The 19,935-nt window shown below is 41.8% G+C and overlaps 1 protein-coding gene across 4 annotated transcripts; it reads left to right on the top strand.

Moving 5' to 3' along the window:
- The first annotated feature begins 9 nt into the window (after positions 1-9).
- On the top strand, positions 10-19,118 carry LOC143767154 (uncharacterized). Of its 4 annotated transcripts, none has more exons than XM_077255205.1 (7): positions 10-260; positions 7,469-7,600; positions 10,689-10,880; positions 10,965-11,085; positions 11,257-11,345; positions 11,474-11,600; positions 17,800-19,118. In XM_077255205.1, the coding sequence occupies exons 2-7, from the start codon at positions 7,511-7,513 to the stop codon at positions 19,002-19,004; spliced, it is 1,824 nt and encodes a 607-aa protein (XP_077111320.1). In that variant the 5' UTR covers positions 10-260; positions 7,469-7,510; the 3' UTR covers positions 19,005-19,118. The 4 variants fall into 4 exon arrangements, with proteins under 4 accessions (XP_077111320.1, XP_077111321.1, XP_077111319.1 ...); XM_077255204.1 differs by having other exon boundaries at positions 214-456; XM_077255203.1 differs by having other exon boundaries at positions 234-340.
- The last annotated feature ends 817 nt before the right edge of the window (positions 19,119-19,935 follow it).

Genomic DNA, 19,935 nt, shown 5'->3' with positions numbered 1-19,935 from the left:
AATGTGTGCCGGCGGTCCTCTCTGTCACCGCCATGTTTGAGGAGATAATCTCGTCCATGTCGCCACCCGCTGGTCTCCAACATGTCCGAAGACGCATGGACATGGCACCCGGAGCATGGAGACATTAGGGTGATTGTCCTCTAGTGTTAATTGTAGCAGTCTATAATTATACGTTCAGAGGACAAAGCCCTGAAAGAGCTGGTGCTGCAGAAATACAAGGAGGTCATGATGTCACATAGGAAGACAGCCGCGGAGAGCAGGTAACGCACAGTGTGCACCGCAGTGTGGCGGCACGTTACCTGACTGACTGACAGCCATGGCGGCGCCCGGTTACCTGCTGGTATGGAGTAGGTGGCACTCATCAATCCCTTCGGGACCTGATGATCGGGGGGTTTTCGCTGTCGTCATTTACCTCCCTTCCAGGAACCATTGCATTGTGTTTCTAGTGACATAGTGGTATGAGGCCTTGTATGAATTATTGTTTTTAATGACCCCATTAATTTTTATCATACAGTGTACTGGTAAATACAGTGATACCAAACTTATATATAATAGCAGTAAAAATAAAATCAGAAATTTATGTAAAAATAATTTTTTGTCGCTATGTTCTGAGACCCAAAGGTGACTGAAAACCGCAAATCTGGTGTTTTGCTTTTGTTATGAAGTTCGAAGTCTGTTTGAAATTTATATTATGTTTTAGAACCATGATGACACCATATACCTTTTTTTTTTTTGTTTTTTTTAAACATTTTTACTTTATTTTTTGTGACTTTTTTTGTGTATCGTTCATATTCCAGTCTTGATTACAGCTCCGCCTGTAGTGCCAAGAAGGCAATGGGAAACCTCAGCAGGCCTCCATTCGCCATAGTAACCCGTTGGTGCCCCACCGTCGTGTGACTGGGAGTGCTACGCTGTACCATTGACGGCGCTGCTGTCAATCATTGACCGCAATAGTTAAACAGTAGCAATCATACGTAGTGCTGATCGCTGCTCTGGGCAGATGCGGCTATGTGTTACAGCTGGCATCTGCCCTAAGCCTGCTCCATACACATGCACCCTGCCCGTGATATACATGTGTATTGCAGGGTGCAAAAGGGCTATTACAAAATGATGCCCAAACTAGAGTCTTATATAATACTAGCTGAAGAGCCCGGCGTTGCCTGGGCATAGTAAATATCTGTGGTTAGTTATAGCACCTCACTTCTCTTATTTTCCCATCACGCCTCTCATTTTCCACCTCACATCTCTCATTTCCCCCCTCACACCTCTCATTTCCCCCCTCACACCTCTTATTTTCCCCCTCACTCCTCTTATTTTCCCCCTCACTCCTCTTATTTTCCCCCTCACTCCTCTCATTCCCCCCTAACACTTGTCATTTCGACCTCACATCTGTCATTTTCCGATCACTCCACTATTTTCCCTCACTCCTCTCATTTTGCACTCACACCTTTTCATTTTCACCTCACACCTCTCATTTTCACCTCAGTATATACATGTTTGTCATCTCCCTTATATATAGTATACACCTGTATGTCATCTCCTGTATATAGTATATACCTGTATGTCATCTCCCCTGTATATAGTATATACCTGCTGTCATCTCCCCTGTATATAGTATATACCTGTATGAAATCTCCTCCTATATATAGTATATACCTGTATGTCATCTCCTCCTATATATAGTATATACCTGTATGTAATCTCCTCCTGTATATAGTATATACCTGTATGTAATCTCCTCCTGTATATAGTATATACCTGTATGTAATCTCCTCCTGTATATAGTATATACCTGTGTCATCTCACCTATATATAGTATATATCTGTGTGTCATCTCCTCCTGTATATAGTATATACCTGTATGTCATATCCTCCTATACATAGCATATACCTGTATGTCATCTCCTCCTGTATATACTATATACCTGTAGGTAATCTGCTCCTGAATATAGTATATACCTGTATGTCATCTCCTCCTGTATGTAGTATGTACCTGTATGTCATCTCCTCTATATAGTATATACGTGTGTCATCTCTCCTGTATATAGTATATATCTGTGTCATCTCCTCCTGTATATAGTATATACGTGTGTCATCTCCCCTGTAAATATTATATACTGTGTGTCATCTCCTCCTGTATATAGTATATATCTGTATGTCACCTCCTGTATTAGACCTCGTTCACACGTTATTTGGTCAGTATTTTTACCTCAGTATTTGTAAGCTAAATTGGCAGCCTGATAAATCCCCAGCCAACAGTAAGCCCACCCCCTGGCAGTATATATTAGCTCACACATACACATAATAGACTGGTCATGTGACTGACAGCTGCCGGATTCCTATATGGTACATTTGTTGCTCTTGTAGTTTGCTTATTAATCAGATTTTTATTTTTGAAGGATAATACCAGACTTGTGTGTGTTTTAGGGCGAGTTTCGTGTGTCAAGTTGTGTGTGTTGAGTTTTGTGTGGCGACATGCGTGTAGCAACTTTTTGTGTGTCGAGTTGCATGTGACAGGTTAGTGTAGCAAGTTGTGTGCAGCAAGTTTTGCGCATGGCGAGCTTTGCGCGTGGCGAGTTTTATGTGTGGTGCCTTTTGAGTATGTGCAAGTTTTGTGTGAGGCAACTTTTGCATGTGTTGCAACTTTTGTGCATGTGGCAATTTTTCCGCGTGTGCAAGTTTTGCGTGTGGCGAGTTTTCCATGAGGTGAGTTTTGCACGTGTGGCGAGTTTTGCATGTGGAGAGTTTTGCGCGTGGCGAGTTTTGAGCGGCGACTTTTGTGTGGCGAGGTTGGTGTATGTGTGGTGAAATGTGCGCTGAGGGTGGTATATGTGTTCGAGCACGTGGTAGTGTGTGGCGCATTTTGTGTGTATGTTCATATCCCCGTGGTGGTGTGGTGATTATCCCATGTCGGGGCCCCACCTTAGCAACTGTACAGTATATACTCTTTGGCGCCATCGCTGTCATTCTTTAAGTCCCCCTTGTTCACATCTGGCAGCTGTTTTTTGCCTCCAACACTTTTCCTTTCATTTTTTCCCCATTATGTAGATAGGGGCAAAATTGTTTGGTGAATTGGAAAGCGCGGGGTTAAAAGTTCACCTCACAACATAGCTTTGACGCTCTCAGGGTCCAGACGTGTGACTGTGCAAAATTTTGTGCCTGTAGCTGCGACGCCTCCAACACTTTTCCTTTCACTTTTTCCCCATTATGTAGATAGGGGCAAAATTGTTTGGTGAATTGGAAAGCGCGGGGTTAAAATTTCACCTCACAATATAGCCTATGACGCTCTCGGGGTCCAGACGTGTGACTGTGCAAAATTTTGTGGCTGTAGCTGCGACGGTTCAGATGCCAATCCCGGACATACATACATACATACATACATACACACATTCAGCTTTATATATTCGATTGAAATAACTACTATTTAGCCGTTGAATTTGGCATTGATCTAGCTCCGTGCTTCAGTGATCCCCTTCTGTCCTGCAGTTATGATGTCCTGTCTATCACTCACTTGACTGCTGCATGAATCTTTACATACAGGCCTGGACTGGCCATCTGCCCCATTGGGCTGCACCACTTGCCTACATTGTGGGCCGCCAGCCCTGGGATTTTAAATTTTCTTCATTGTGACGGCGTGTGCTTATGCACGCACGCACACAGCGTTGAGTATGCTGCAGTGGCGTACACCCTGCCAGACCAAGTGCCAGGCAGCGTTAGGAAGATGTTCTTGGTGGGCAGTCTGGCTCCATTACTAATATTATCTTGGGATGCATTCTGATGTATATACACCGGCCCCAGCGTATCCTATGCATATTAGAATTTAATTTATGGACATCCATGGTTTGAAAAAATAAATAAATAAAAAATACATATATTTCATCAGCTGAGTACAGTAAATTCGCAACATGACCGGTCAGAATAGAATAGATATATACACGGAATAGATAGAAAGATGTCAGTGACATATATAATTAGTGCAGTGCAGGTGTAGTTTAATGTACATATATTTAGCTAAAAAATAAATAACTAAAAAAAAGAATAAATCAATTCCCAGGCTATTAATGAGCTCACAGCTGTCTACTTAGCCTTCAATGGCTATTAGCAAGGGGTGACCCCCACCCCGCCAAAAAAAAATGATGGGTGGGTCACTCTATAATTAATAACCAGCAAAGGCTAGGCAGACAGTTGTGAGCTGATATCAATAGCCTAGTAAGGGGCCATGGATATTGGCCCCTTCCCAGACTAAGAACATTAGGCCTTAGTCGCCCCAGAAATGGCATTTCCAATAGATGCCCTAATTTTGGTGCTTAACCTCCACTCTTCACACTTCCCCTGGTGCAGTGGCAAGTGGGGTAATAGTATTGGGGTTCACGTCAACTGACGTCAAGCCTAAGGGTTAGTAATGGAGATGTGTCTATCAGACGCCCTTATCATTAACCCCATAATCCAATGTGATAAAGAGGCACACAGAGTAAAGTCCTTTAATTTAAATAAACCCTCCCCACCCTCTTTACCCATTTATTACTGTAAAATAAAAAATAATAAACCACCATATTCCTCACCTGTCCGCAGATGATTCCTGTGTGATGCTGTCCCACGAAGAACTCTAGCTCTGCTACATCTGGATGGTTTGTTGAGTGGTGGCATGATGCGACTGCCCATCAAGCCAGCTGGAACACACTGAGACAGCAGCGTGATTATGCTCCTGCGCATACGTGAATAAGGTCATTGGAGTTCATAGCAGATACATCCCGGTCACCTTACTGACGTCACCACTCCCATTTTGAAAATGTTCTTCGTGAGACAGCATAACATAGGGATTATCTGTGCACAGGTGTTATTTTACAGTAATAAATGAGTAAAGGAGGGTGGAGAGTGTTTGTTTCAAATAAAACACTTTACTTTGTGTGTGTCTTTATTTCATTTGACTATGGGGTCAGTAATAGGGGCGTCTGATAGACTACTCTCCATTACTAATTCCTGGGCTTGATGTCAGCAGACAGTTACCCCACTTCCCACCACACCAAGGCAATTGGGAAGAGTGGAGGCTAAGCATCAGAATTGAGGTATCTAATGGGTGCGCCATTTCTGGGGCATCTGAGGGCTGATGTTCTTAGTCTGGGAGGGGGCCAATATCCATGGCCCCTTCCTAGGTTGTCTGCCTAACCTTTGCTGGTTATTTAACTATAGGGGGACCCATGCCATTTTTGGGGAGGTCAAACCTTGTTAATAACCAGTAAAGGCTAAGTAGACAGTTGTGAGCTGATATTAATAGCCTGTGGAGCTCCATGTTTATTATTCCCTTTCCAGATTATAAACATCAGCCCCACGCTGTCGGCTTTAGCTCATTTGGTGAAGAAAAAGTAAGGGGAACCCACAGAATTTTTTTTTTTCATTTATTTATTAGCTAAATACACACACACACACACACACACACACACACACACACACACACACACACACACACACACACACACACACATCATTATATATCTCAACGTTTATCTAGATCTGTATCTAAGATTGTTTTATTAGTCCGTAAACTAGCTTGAAATGACAGAATTACTGTATGTAAGCGCTGATGTTAAAACACATTGCATGGATGTCACTGATGCTAGGTAAAAAAAAAAAATCAAGTTGTACTCGCATGAAACTCATCTTTTGTGAATCAACAAGACCGATTTTATTTACGCTGATGAATGTTAGCCCTTATTCTATATATACGCACATTACCACTTTTCATGTCCTGTACAATGGGTGTAATTGTCAGTGTCTGTATTATTCTGTGTGTATATATACACTACACAGTACCACTTCTCCTGTCCTGCATTATTATTCTGTATATGTACAGTACTACTTCTCCTGTCCTGTATACTGGGGGTAAATCTCAGTATCTGTATTATTCTGTGTATATACATTGCAAAACCCACTTCTGTCCTGTATACTGGGTGTATAGACAAAGAACACACAAGTTTTTCATTATGGCGTCCTGTATATGCTGCTCCAAACTGCCTTTTCTTTCCAAAGCAGAAATTTGGAATTCTCATTTTGTTGAAAATGTTTTCGCCTGATGTGAATTACTTCTTATTTGTGAACACATTGTTATTTATTACAATCTTTATTTTTTTTTTCCATAAATGCCTTAGGCCGTTTTCACACGTCAGTGATTCCGGTACGTGAGGTGTCAGATTTCTCACGTACCAGAGACACTGACTCACGTAGACACATTAAAATCAATGTGTCTCTGCACATGTCAGCGTGTTTTCGCGGACCGTGTGTCCGTGTGCAAAACACGGAGACATGTCAGTGTTCGTGGGAGCGCACGGATCACACGGACCCATTAAAGTCAATGGGTCCGTGTAAAACACGTACCGCACACGGATGCTGTCCATGTGCAGTCCGTGTGCCGTGCAGGAGACAGCGCTACAGTAAGCGCTGTCCCCCCAGCTTGTGGTTCTGAAGCCGCCATACATTTCTTCTCTCCAGCAGCGTTCGCTGGAGAGAAGATATGAAAAATCTTTTTTTTTGTTGTTAAAATAAACTTTCCGGCAACCTCCCCCCTCCCTCCCCCTGTGCCCCCGGCCGCTGTTAGTAAAATACTCACCCGGCTCCCTCGACGCTTCCTATCCGCGCTGCAGCTTGTCCTGTATGAGCGGTCACGTGGTACCGCTCATTACAGTGATGAATATGCGGCTCCACCCCTGTGAGGTTGTGCAATACCACGTGACCGCTCATACAGGAAGAAGCTGCGGCGCGTCGAGTGAGCCGGGTGAGTATTTACTAACAGCGGCCGGGGGCACAGGGGGTGGGAGGGGGGAGGTTGCCGGGAAGTTTATTTTAACAACAAAAAAACAAAAAAACAAACAAACAATGATTAGTCATTCCTTCTCCCCAGCGAATGCTGCTGGAGAGAAGGGATGAATGGTGGCTTCAGCACCACGCTGCGGACAGCGCTTACTGTAGCGCTGTCTCCAGCACGGTCCGTGTGGTACCCAGTCGGCACACGGCTGCCGCACGTGTGCCACACTGATGTGCCACGTGAGCTCACGGACACGGATAACTCCGGTACCGATTTTTCCGGTACCGGAATTATCTGGACGTGTGGGACAGGCCTTACAGTTGTGGGTCCAACCACTGTGTGCAACCCTTTCAGGAATGGAAAGGTGGTCCCACTTGCAGGGCCCATTCCAGTTATTTGTATAGGATTACAGCCTTGCAGAGCAAGAATGTTTTGGCAATTTTTGGAATTCCCATACAAGTAAACAGAGAACTGCACATGCACTAATCAACTTTCCATTCCAAGAGTAGTGTAATGGGGGCATTCTAGAGATAGATGGGGAACCCACCTCTGGTACCTGTATCTATCACATCTTTATGGCATATGCTGTGGCTGTGTATAAATGGCTGAGATGGGACATCACACTTAATGTACAAAGACATTTTTATATTCTACAAATTGTGTTTCTAGCTGCTGATCTCTCCGTATGATCTCAGACCTGGGTCCAGTCTCATGGTCTTCAGGATGGACAAGACTAGGAGTGACATGACTGAGAGGTTGTTAACGCTCACTCTGGAGATCATCTACCTGCTGACTGGAGAGGTGAGGGATGCTCTGATTAATGTCATGTAGCTTCCATATTAACTAGAATATACCAGAGAGGTGAGGGATTGTGGCAGGCATTAGAGCAGTGCATCATGGGTGGGGAGGAGGTGTGTCAGCTTTTGCTTTGAGCAGGAACTTGCAGGCCACCATCTCTAAGTGATCCCGCTGCCATCTTTCAGCCTGGGGTCACCATGGAGATAATCGGAGCAATGTGATTGCAATCCCTCTGCAATGCCTATCGATAATGCCCTCACTAGTGACAGCGCCATCAGAGGAGTTAAAAGCTCGCAATCTGTGCTAGCACCAATCGTGGATGTTGCTACAGGGTGTCCACTCTCCTATAAAAGCTGACACTCACACTTGATCGCAGCGGCGCTCAGCCCACGCAACTCCCTCAAATAGGGGGCGTAGGAAGCCAGTCAGGCGAAACGGCGCTGTCGGGGTTGCTGTGGAACACTCTGGGTATTTGGACACTTATCCATGTAAGTTTACATATCATCATGCACTGTCCACTTTATGATTGCACTGCACACTTTAGTACAACACGCTGTTGAAAAGTTATTAGCACTGTATGTGCCTAACTTGTGCCCCATATTAGGTTAGTTTCTATATCCGCCTCAGCAGGTTTTTTTTTTCCCAGTGATTAATCAGTTATTCACATCTTATGCGGTATTTTTCCGCCCACAGGCATAGGAAATTATTTTCCATGTTGTTTTCGATTTTCTTATACATTTGTTGTCTAACACGCTGTTTATAGGATTTTAGCATTCATAAGCAGTTCACCTTTGCCTCACATGAGGTTAATTCCTGTAGCGGAATAATTGTTTTCTTTTGTGACAGAGTAGTTACATTGTCATCTTTCATGCGGTATTTTCCGCACATGGTCATAGGAAATTAGTTTCCATGTTTCCTCTTTTTGTACTTTGTCTCTAATTTTCCATGTGGCACATTTATTCTAGTGCGTTCTATATCATTGTTATAAGTGGACTTACATACTTTTTGATTAGTTTGTGTCCTACCTAGAGGTTGTTCTCAGCACATATTGTTTTTATGAGAATATTCCCTGTTGTACATGCATTTAGTTGTTTTTAAATAATTTCATTAAAATTTATTTTATGTTACATTGTTGCCTTAGCCTCCTTTTCCCATAACATCTATATATGGGTAACTGGATTTAATATGTATCTTTTGAGGTGTGCACAACACTATTTATGGACACATGATAAAAATATATGGCGCACATCGGGAAGGGGTTAATAACCTCCCTTTGTTTCTAATCACTTTGCCAGTTGTTAACCTAGTAACTAATATTTTCCCCTAATCCCATTCTCATTTTATATACCAACCTTTTGTGTGGCACAGTATTAGATGCCTTTGAAAAATCCATGTAGACATTTTCCTGTTCCAGTCTGGAACTCGCCTCATCATAAAAGCTGATCAGATTAGACTGACAGGACTGATCCCTGATAAAGCCATGTTGATGTAGTTATTCTTATTGAGATACCCCAGGATAGCATCTCTTAGTCAACCTTCAAGGATTTTACCCACAGTAGAAGTTAGACTTGGCTGGCTATAATTTTCAGGCCTGTCAATCACGGTACCTAATTACTGCAGTACTTGGCGGTGTAGGCCATCTGGGCCCAGTGATTTGTTTTTTTTTAGTTACTTTGAGGCCGTGCCACACTTACTGCTGGGTTAAGCAGGTGACATTTAATGGAGAATTTCTAGTATCTCTAATAATCTCTCCTAAAACGTGATTTTCTTTTGTAAATACTGTAGAGAAAAAAGGCGTTTAGCAGATCGTCCTCTTCATCATCTTCTTCCATACCCATATTTTCAAGGAGGCCACACAATCATGTTTGAGTTTCTTACTGTTTATGTAATTTGAAAGAATATTTTTACTTTCTTAGAAATGCTCATTGTCAGTCTCAATCTTCGCTGCCTTGATTTGTGTTTTGCACAATTTTTTCGCTATAATTATTTAATGCCTCATCATTACTTTCTTGCTTTAATTTCCTAAAACGCTTTCTAATTGTCATTTATTGCGCCTCTTACAGCTTTATTTAGCCGTAGGAATAATTGTCAGCAAGTCTCTGTAGAAGCATCTCCGACATCTTGAGAGGCCTGTGCTGGATCGTGGGTGTAACAGAATACCTCAATCTGTTATGTTGTAACTAGTGTTGAGCATTCCGATACCGCAAGTATCGGGTATCGGCCGATATTTGCTGTATCGGAATTCCGATACCGAGATCTGATACTTTTGTGATATCGGGAATCGGTATCGGGATCGATATTAATGTGTAAAATAAAGAATAAAAATAAAAAATATTGATATACTCACCTCTCCGACGCAGCCTGGACCTTACCGATGTAACCGCCAGCCTCCGTTCATAAGAATGAGCGCTTGAAAGTCCTTAGATGACGTCGCGGCCTGTGATTGGTCGCGGAGCGGTCATGTGACCGCTCCGCGACCAATCAGGCCGCGACGTCATCTAAGGACTTTTAAGCGCTTGAAAGACCTTAGATGACGTCACGGCTTGTGATTGGTCGCGTTGCGGTCACGTGACCGCTCCGCGACCAATCACAGGCCGCGACGTCATCTAAGGACTTTCAAGCGCTCATTCTTATGAACGGAGGCTGGCGGTTACAACCAGGGCGCATCAGAGGGTGAGTATATCAATATTTTTTATTTTTATTCTTTATTTTACACATTAATATGGATCCCAGGGCCTGAAGGGGAGTTTCCTCTCCTTCAGACCCTGGGAACCATCAGGATACCTTCCGATACTTGGTGTCCCATTGACTTGTATTGGTATCGGGTATCGGTATTTGCGATATCCGATACTTTTCGGGTATCGGCCGATACTATCCGATACCGATACTTTCAAGTATCGGACGGTATCGCTCAACACTAGTTGTAACGATTCATACCTTGGTTGGATTGAGGATTCCCAATATTGGACAATTCTTTTAATAAAATGTTGACATAAATGAAGAGATAAGAGATTCAATAATAAAATGAAATCATGGTTCACTGCTGACCAATATGTCATTGTATATTTTGAATCTCTTGTCATTGTAACAGGACTATATGCCTATAAAAAAGGAATCTACTGATCCTGTGAAAAACCAGAATGTCTTCCATGAATCAGGAAAGCTGGAGAAAGCCCAGAACCGTATCAGAGGGCCACCTCACCAGTCACTATTACAGGAGCGGGACAATGAGCAGAAGATCCTGGACCTCGCCAACAAGATCATCCTTCTACTGACTGGAGAGGTGAGCGCTGCTGGAAATACTGGGACATTATATAGTAACAGGAGGAATAATGTGTCTGGATGATAATTTATCATTGTGTGTCAGGTTCCTATAAGGTGTCAGGACATCACCGTCTATTTCTCCATGGAGGAGTGGGACTACATAGAAGGACACAAGGATCTGTATGAGGACATTATGGAAACCCACCAATTCCTTACTGCAGCATGTAAGAATCCTATCTAGACACAATAAACCCTATATAAAAAAGAGGAGCTGTATCAAACTAATGGACTGGAAAAATTAAGTACTGACCATGGCAATCGGGTTGTTGGTTACATTTTCCAAAGGGCTTATTATGTATGCAATATAAATGTACTGTCACCATGTGTGTCTACAGTTGGGTCCAGTAAGAGAAGCACACCAGAGAGATGTCCCACTCTGTATTATCCCCATTGTAAAGAAAACGAGAACCTTCCTTATTATGAGGTATTTAAAAAAACAGGAACCCCGTGGGTATATAGGCCTTTTGCAAAATACCGGTACTTGAAATCAAATAATTTTTTAGTAAAGATACTTTTCTTTCTTTTTTTTTTTTTTTTTGTATATGGGTGCAGGATGTTTCCATGAGAGAAGTTGTGGTCGGATCACAGATTGAGGAGGAAGATGAGGATGATGATGAGATGTACATGATGGGTGACACTCAGTATAAGGAGGAGGAGATGCCTATATGTATGCACCCAGGTGGGTAAAAATCAGCATTCAGTACACAAACGGCATTATTTCTGATCTGTTTTACGGGCAGGTCCAAAGTATCCATTCTAGGGCTTCTCTCACTTGTATTTTGGAAGCCACATACTCTCGGTAAATGTTGTGTATCGGTTTTATTTGGCTCCTGCTTTTTTTTTTTTTTCTTCTAGACCTAGAAATTAATAAAGGTTATCAAGCTATACAGTTGTGGCCAAAAGTATTGACACCCCTGCAATTCTGTCAGATAATACTCAGTTTCTTCCTGAAAATGATTGCAAACACAAATTCTTTGGTATTATTATCTTCATTTAATTTGTCTTAAATTAAAAAACACAAAAGAGAATGAAGCAAAACATTGATAATTTCACACAAAACTCCAAAAATGGGCCAGACAAAAATATTGGCACCCTGAGCCTAATACTTGGTTGCACAACCTTTAGCCAAAATAACTGCGACCAACCGCTTCCGGTAACCATCAATGAGTTTCTTACAATGCTCTGCTGGAATTTTAGACCATTCTTCTTTAGCAAACTGCTCCAGGTCCCTAATATTTGAAGGGTGCCTTCTCCAAACTGCCATTTTTAGATCTCTCCACAGGCATTCTATGGGATTCAGGTCTGGTCTCATTGATGGCCACCTTAGAAGTCTCCAGTGCTTTCTCTCAAACCATTTTCTAGTGCTTTTTGAAGTGTGTTTTGGGTCATTGTCCTGCTGGAAGACCCATGACCTCTGAGGGAGACCCAGCTTTCTCACATTGGGCCCTACATTATGCTGCAAAATTTGTTGGTAGTCTTCAGACTTCACTATGCCATGCACACAGTCAAGCAGTCCAGTGCCAGAGGCAGCAAAGCAACCCCAAAACATCAGGGAACCTCCACCATGTTTGACTGTAGGGACCGTGTTCTTTTCTTTGAATGCCTCTTTTTTTTTTTCTCCTGTAAACTCTTATGTTGATGCCTTTGCCCAAAAAGCTCTACTTTTGTCTCATCTGACCAAAGAACATTCTTCCAAAACGTTTTAGGCTTTTTCAGGTAAGTTTTGGCAAACTCCAGCCTGGCTTTTTTATGTCTCGGGGTAAGAAGTGGGGTCTTTCTGGGTCTCCTACCATACAGTCCCTTTTCATTCAGACGCCGACGGATAGTACGGGTTGACACTGTTGTACCCTCGGACTGCAGGGCAGCTTGAACTTGTTTGGATGTTAGTCGAGGTTCTTTATCCAACATCTGCACAATCTTGCGTTGAAATCTCTTGTCAATTTTTCTTTTCCGTCCACATCTAGGGAGGTTAGCCACAGTGCCATGGGCTTTAAACTTCTTGATGACACTGCACACGGTAGACACAGGAACATTCAGGTCTTTGGAGATGGACTTGTAGCCTTGAGATTGCTCATGCTTCCTCACAATTTGGTTTCTCAAGTTCTCAGACAATTCTTTGGTCTTCTTTCTTTTCTCCATGCTCAATGTGGTACACACAAGGACACAGGACAGAGGTTGAGTCAATTTTAATCCATGTCAACTGGCTGCAAGTGTGATTTAGTTATTGCCAACACCTGTTAGGTGCCACAGGTAAGTTACAGGTGCTGCTAATTACACAAATTAGAGAAGCATCACATGATTTTTCGAAGAGTGCCAATACTTTTGTCCACTCCCTTTTTATGTTTGGTGTGGAATTATATCCAATTTGGCTTTAGGACAATTCTTTTTGTGTTTTTTCATTTAAGACAAATTAAATGAAGATAATAATACCAAAGAATTTGTGTTTGCAATCATTTTCAGGAAGAAACTGAGTATCTGACAGAATTGCAGGGGTGGCAATACTTTTGGCTACAACTGTATGCAATCTAAAATTATGCCACTGAACATACGGCTAGGTTTAGCAAAAAAAAAAAAAGTATGCTTCTAAGGCTGGCTTCACACGTGCGTAGGGCAGAGCTGTGGAGAGTTGCGTACTTCCTCAGTTAAGCCCCGCCCACTGTCACACCTCTTCCATTAAGGTCCGCCTATGTCGGCATGCGTCCTGCGTACCTATCTTTAACACTGGGTACGCAGGCCATGCAGATGTGTCCGCATGCGTCGTTTTGACGCTACGCCGACCGCAACAAAATGCAACGTGTTGCATTCGATGCAGCTGCATACCCAATGTTAAAGATGGGTACGCAGGATGCATGCAGACCTAGGCGGACCTGAATGGAAGAGGTGCAGCAGTGGGCGGGGCTTAACGGAGGAAGTACACAGCCCTCCGCAGCTCTGCCCTATGCAAATGTGAAACCAGCCTAAGTGCAGCAATCCTTAAAGGGGTATTTCCATCTCCAAGATCCTATCCCAAAATGTAGTAGGCGTAATAATATCAGCAAATACCTCCAGTTAGAAATGTAGTATAGTTTTTCTGATTCACTGTCTTTCCTCGTGTGCAGACATTACATGACCCTAGGTATCCATGGTTACGATCATTGATATATCTTGAGTTAGCTAGTTGTGGATACATAAGGTCCTACAATGCCTGCACATGAGGTAAGTGACATCACAAATATGAAGAACCATACTAAATTTCTAATTGGACGTATTATTACACCTACTACATATTGGGGATGAGATCTTGGAGATGGGAATACCCCATGAAGGGAAAAAAATGCCTGCAGTCCTTAGAGTAGCTAAACTTCATTTACCTATGACCGATGTCATAGCAGTAGATCTGTGTTGAAAATTTGTTACTCCCTTCATTAAGAAATGTGGCTCCTTATCTGATCAAATATATGATGAAATGGTCTCCAAACCCCAAGTTTGCTCCAGGCTTCTGTGTTGTAACAACTGTACTATTGGAGTATGGATTGCGTTTGTGGAAGTGACGGCAGCTCTGGAACATGTTCCTGAGCAAGGGAATCGTTTGACGTATGGACTTTACTGTCTTCCGCACTGTCTCTCATTCTTGCATCACTCCATGAGTTAGAACTTCTGGAACCGCAGCAAGAGAGGTGCACTGGACAATCAGAGGATGTCCTGCAGGAGATTCCGAGTGCTCAGAGGAGACCACGTTGGCGCACTACCTCGCTCTGGAGTGAAGCGAGCATGCTCCTGAGGTGCTAAACCCACCACAAAGCAAATCCATACTGCAATTGGTCTCAGATTACAGGTATTTCTCAACAACGTAAGCCAGGCAAGTATAATGGAAAGGCAATAGGTTCAGAGGCTACTTTGATCATATGTTTTGATAAGGAAGAAAGTCTGATTAACCTAAGGAAATGTGTACCAAACTTAAAGAACTTTCCATGCTGTTCACAAAAAGAAAAGTGTCATCAGAAAATAACTTCTAGTTTAAATTAAATTTGTTTTTTATGTTAAATGTATTATTTTTTTTTTCTTATTTTTGGTAATGATTTTTAGATTTTTCGTATCACAATTTGTATTTTGAAAAAAAAAAAAATCTTGCAATTTTCTAACTGGCCTCTAGGTCTATTTCCAGTCCTGGACTTCCTTTTCTTTTAGGAAAGCTACGTGGACATTAGCAACAATGGATGTCTGTAAAATTAGGCTCCATTACCCATGTAAGAACTGCGAGCTTTCTTTTTTCTTTTCCAACAAAGTGGATGGGATTCATAGAAATCTCCATGTTCACAGCACATGATAGAGATATATAGATAGATATTTTTCTGACCTGCGGTGCAAGTTTTAAATGCGCAACATGTCCATATCTGAGTTTTCTGTGCAGATTTTTCCTAGAGACTTGCGTTAGATGTCGAGAGTAGGTAGGTAAAAAATGCACAAGCATTTTTGGTGTGGCTTCGTAACAAACGCATAAAAATTTATTGTAATCTGCACATGACTGTATCAATAAAGTTTTGTCAAAGTCAAATACCAGGGCGTATCAAAAACAAAGTAACTTTATTTAAAACAGGAGATATCAACGATAGATGAAAAAACACAACTTCAAAAATTAAATGAAAAAAAAGTGAGCAGCTACAGGGAGAATAGAAGTTAATTTTCTCCCTGGAGATGTGCTTCAGGCATTACAGGACCTTAGGTGTCCATGGTTACTGATATAGTGACAGTAAGTTAGCTAGTTGCTAGTGGTCGGAACCATTGATACCTTATGTCGTGCAATGCCTGCACATGAAGAAAGAGCCATAGCAAATCAGAAAAACTATACTACATTTCTAATTGGAGGTATTTGCTAATTTTTTGTTATTATTATTATTATTACAATGATAGTAGAGCAATAGTGAGGCAGCACAGCCCGAGTAGCCAGGGAGAAATGAATATGTACTTCAACGGTTAATGGCCCGATAGCTAGTCGGAGGTGCTTTCATGAAGCAATAAGTGAATGGCATGCAGATCACAGAACAAATGCGGCAGCACTCACCGATCCTGGAGTTAGATATTCCTTTATTCAAGCATGGAAAAACATCTTCGCAGCTCGGGGGAGTAGGGTGGTGGCAGGAGTGTGCAGGGAGTGACAATGGCCGTTTCGCGGGTCCATTAGACCCGTAGAAGCGCTGTTCTTAGCGCGAAATAGCAGTCGTCACTCCCTGCACACTCCTGCCACCACCCTACTCCCCCGAGCCGCGAATATGTTTTTCCATGCTTGAATAAAGGAATATCTAACTCCAGGATCGGTGAGTGCTGCTGCATTTGTTCTGTGATCTGCATTATTATTATTACACCTACCACATATTGGGAAAGGACATTGGAGATGGGAATATCCCTCTTTAAAGTGAACATGTCACCGGCAAAAACCACTATTAATGTGCAGATATGGGGTTAATCTGCATGCATAGATTTACATCTCTTCTCATCATTGATCCATCCGTGATGAGACAAGATCTAAATGTTTTTCTCGGATGGAGAACTTAGGTTAGGGTCACATGACTAAGGCCTTATTCACACGTTTGTGAAAAGAAATTGTACCGATGCCACAAGTGTTTTGGAAAAGTATGTCATCCGTGTCTTTTTTTTTTTTTTTTTTTTTTTTACCATCGGTCATCAGTGTTTTTCACGGATGGATAAAATAAATAACAAAGCTTCATCTATCCTATGCAGTGTTCAACACCTAAAGCAAACAGATGCCATCCATGTGTTATTCATGTTTTTCTCGGATCCATAGACTTCTAATGGCCTTTTTTTTTTTTTTTCTTCTTCTTCGTCTGCGCTGCTGGGAAAAAAAAATGTACATGAGTTTTGCATAGTCAGACAGTCCGTGCAAAAAAACAGACATGTGGCTAGCCCCATAGATTATAATGGGTATATGTTGTATCCGTGGAAAAAACAAACATGGAGATTTGAATGGGACCTCACTAATTGACAGCCTGGTCTTCACACACATGCTATAAATGTGCTTAGTGATTACAGCAGGGTCACTGTAGTGAGCGATGACTTTACCTCTAACTGACTTGCTCGATGACTGGAAGTGAGCAGTGACAGGGAGGATATAACTTAATTTTCTCCCTGTAGCCACTGCTGCAGGCAGACATGAGTTAAATGCTGATTACCTCTAGATCTGCTTTTCTGGAGGTGATGGTTATCCCTTCAACTCTTTAACACAATATCATGTACATGATTGCCTGTGGCGCTGAGTGCTCTCCACACATGGCAGATACAGAATAGATTAAAAAGCCAGCATCTATCTCATAGTGGCCACGACCACATGCAAAGTTATCCTGGAAAAACAGTTGATTCCTTCTGCTCAGGCAATGTTCCCCAACTCTGAGGACTGGTTTTTCCAGCAGGACAATGCACCATGTCACACAGCTAGGTCAATCAAGGTGTGGATGAAGGACCACCACATAAAATTCCTGTCATGGCTAGCCCAATCTCCAGACTTGAACCCCATTGAAAATCTCTAGAATGTAATCAAGAGGAAGATGGATAGTCCCAAGCCATCAAACAAAGAAGATAAAAACAAAACCCAGAAAAACAATTGGGGATTTGCATGTTGCTCCACAATTTCTGCACGCTTGGAATTTTGTTTTTATAGTACATTGAATGTGATAACTAATGGCGTCATTCAAAATTACAACTCTGCCTGCAAAAAGTAGACCCTCATCTGGCTGTCTACAGAAAAATAAAAATGTTGTGGCTCTTGGCATAAGGGGAGGAAAAAACAGGTTGTCTAGTTATTGGAGATGTTGCTTAAATATAATTATGTCAACATTATGCCTTTTCTGACAGTTGTAAGTTTTCATTACCATTCTCTTTTACAGATGAGTCTACCTCAACAAATAATTTGGACAGACCGTACACATTGTATTCAAATGTCAAAATGGAAAATGATGTACAATATCCTCCAGTCCAATTTCCCATCTTCTTTCATTTCAACCCACTTAGTCAAAGTGCACATACATCCTCTCATATCTTCAATGGCACAGACTATGTGGCCTGTGATTCAGAATCTACAGGTCAGATTCAAAGTGAAGCGCTAGAAACTGACAACCTTTTAATGTTGTCAAATGATGATTCAGGACAGAAAGCTGGGAAAAGGCTATTTACCTGTGGAGAATGTGGGAAAAGCCTAACTAGAAAAGAAAATCTAATTTCCCATCAGAGAATTCACACTGGAGAAAAGCCATATTGTTGTCAAGAATGTGGGAAGTGTTTTAAGAAAAGCTCGCATCTTTCAAAACATCAACAGATTCACACTGGGGAGAAACCATTTTCCTGTTCAGAATGTGGGAAAACCTTTGCCTGGAAAGGAGATCTGGTTGTACACGAGAGAATCCACTCCGGTGAAAAACCATATACATGTTCTGAATGTGGAAAATGTTTTTCCATAAAGTCCTATCTTGTGAAACATCAGAGAACTCATACAGGAGAGAAGCCATACTCTTGTGCTGAATGTGGCAAATGTTTTTCATCAAGTTCTAACGTTCTGCTACATCGAAAAATTCATGGTGGGCAGAAGCCACATGTCTGTGCGGAATGTGGCAAGTGTTTTGTATGGAAATCTGATCTGGTCAACCACGAGAGGATCCACACAGGAGAAAAACCTTATGAGTGTCCAGAGTGTCAGAAAGCGTTTTCAAGCATTTCATATTTTGTAAAACATCAAAGGATCCACACAGGGGAGAAACCTTATCCGTGTTCTGAATGTAGTAAATCTTTCTACTCAAGATCAAATCTAGTCTTACATCAGAAAACACATACTGGGGAGAAGCCATTTTCATGTTCTGAATGTAATCGAAGCTTTGCATGGAAGACAGACTTTGTAAAACATCAAAGGTTTCACACTGGGGAAAAGCCTTTCGAGTGCACTGAATGTTTAAAACGTTTCACGACCAAGCCAGAACTAAATGATCATAAAAAAATTCACACTGGAGAGAAACCTTTTTCATGTATGGAATGCGGAAAGGGGTTTATTCAGAAGGCACGACTTTTGAAACACGAACTCACGCACACAGTGCACACATAGATATGGAAGGTGGGGTGTACTGGTCAGAAAAAAGACAACCAGGTTACATTCAATTATGTATGTTTGTGCACGGAATCTGTCTAGGCATCCACACTAATAAAGAAATGTAAAAATTGTTTTTTCACGGTGAGCTTCAACTATCAACGTTTAGTGAAATGATTGAAATCCCACCAACCAAACAGAAAAAAGAAACACATTTGAATTGCAGCAGGCACCCAACAATTTCTGTTTGGATGATGGAATTTTAATTGATAAACTTGGATGTATGTTTTGAGTGAGGAATTTTTGAAAATTTCTTTTGGTTGAACCTTTTCTTCCTTTTTTGTTTTCTTTTTAAAGTCTATTTTAATAGAACAGATAAGAAAATGGCTTTTTTTAACATGTTAGAACAAGAGCTTATCTCAAGGATAGTTTCTGAAAACTGGAAGATTTGGGTAAAGTAACTTGGGAGATTTTATTAGGTTTCTCTGAGCTCGCTCGGGTGGTCTCCGAGTATTTAGGCATGCTCAGAGATTTAGTTTGTTGAAGTAGCTGCATGATTTACGGCTGCTAGACAGCTTGAATACATGTGGGGATTGCCTGTTTGTTAAGCAACCCGAACATGTATTCAAAGCTGTCTAGCAGCCGCAAATTATGCAGCTGTGTTGACAAACTAAATCTCCGCGCACGCTGAAATACTCGGAGACCACCCGAGTAACGAGCTCACTCGCTCATCATTATTTATTACAGTTAAGCTCTAAAATGTATAGAGTCACGGTCATACAGACAAGTGCAGGTATGGAAAAACACCCAGTTCATGAAGAGTTTGTGGTATCTAAACTACCTTTTTGAGAAGTACTCCAGTCTCCATGTTGGAAAAGTTGCAGAATTGATGTAAGTTTAAAGTTCTGATAATTTCTCATGTTATTGCTGGGAAAATGATGACTAACTG

Source organism: Ranitomeya variabilis, chromosome 4, assembly GCF_051348905.1.
Source record: "Ranitomeya variabilis isolate aRanVar5 chromosome 4, aRanVar5.hap1, whole genome shotgun sequence".
Taxonomy (NCBI): domain Eukaryota; kingdom Metazoa; phylum Chordata; class Amphibia; order Anura; family Dendrobatidae; genus Ranitomeya; species Ranitomeya variabilis.
This window is presented reverse-complemented; position numbering and strand designations above follow the sequence as displayed.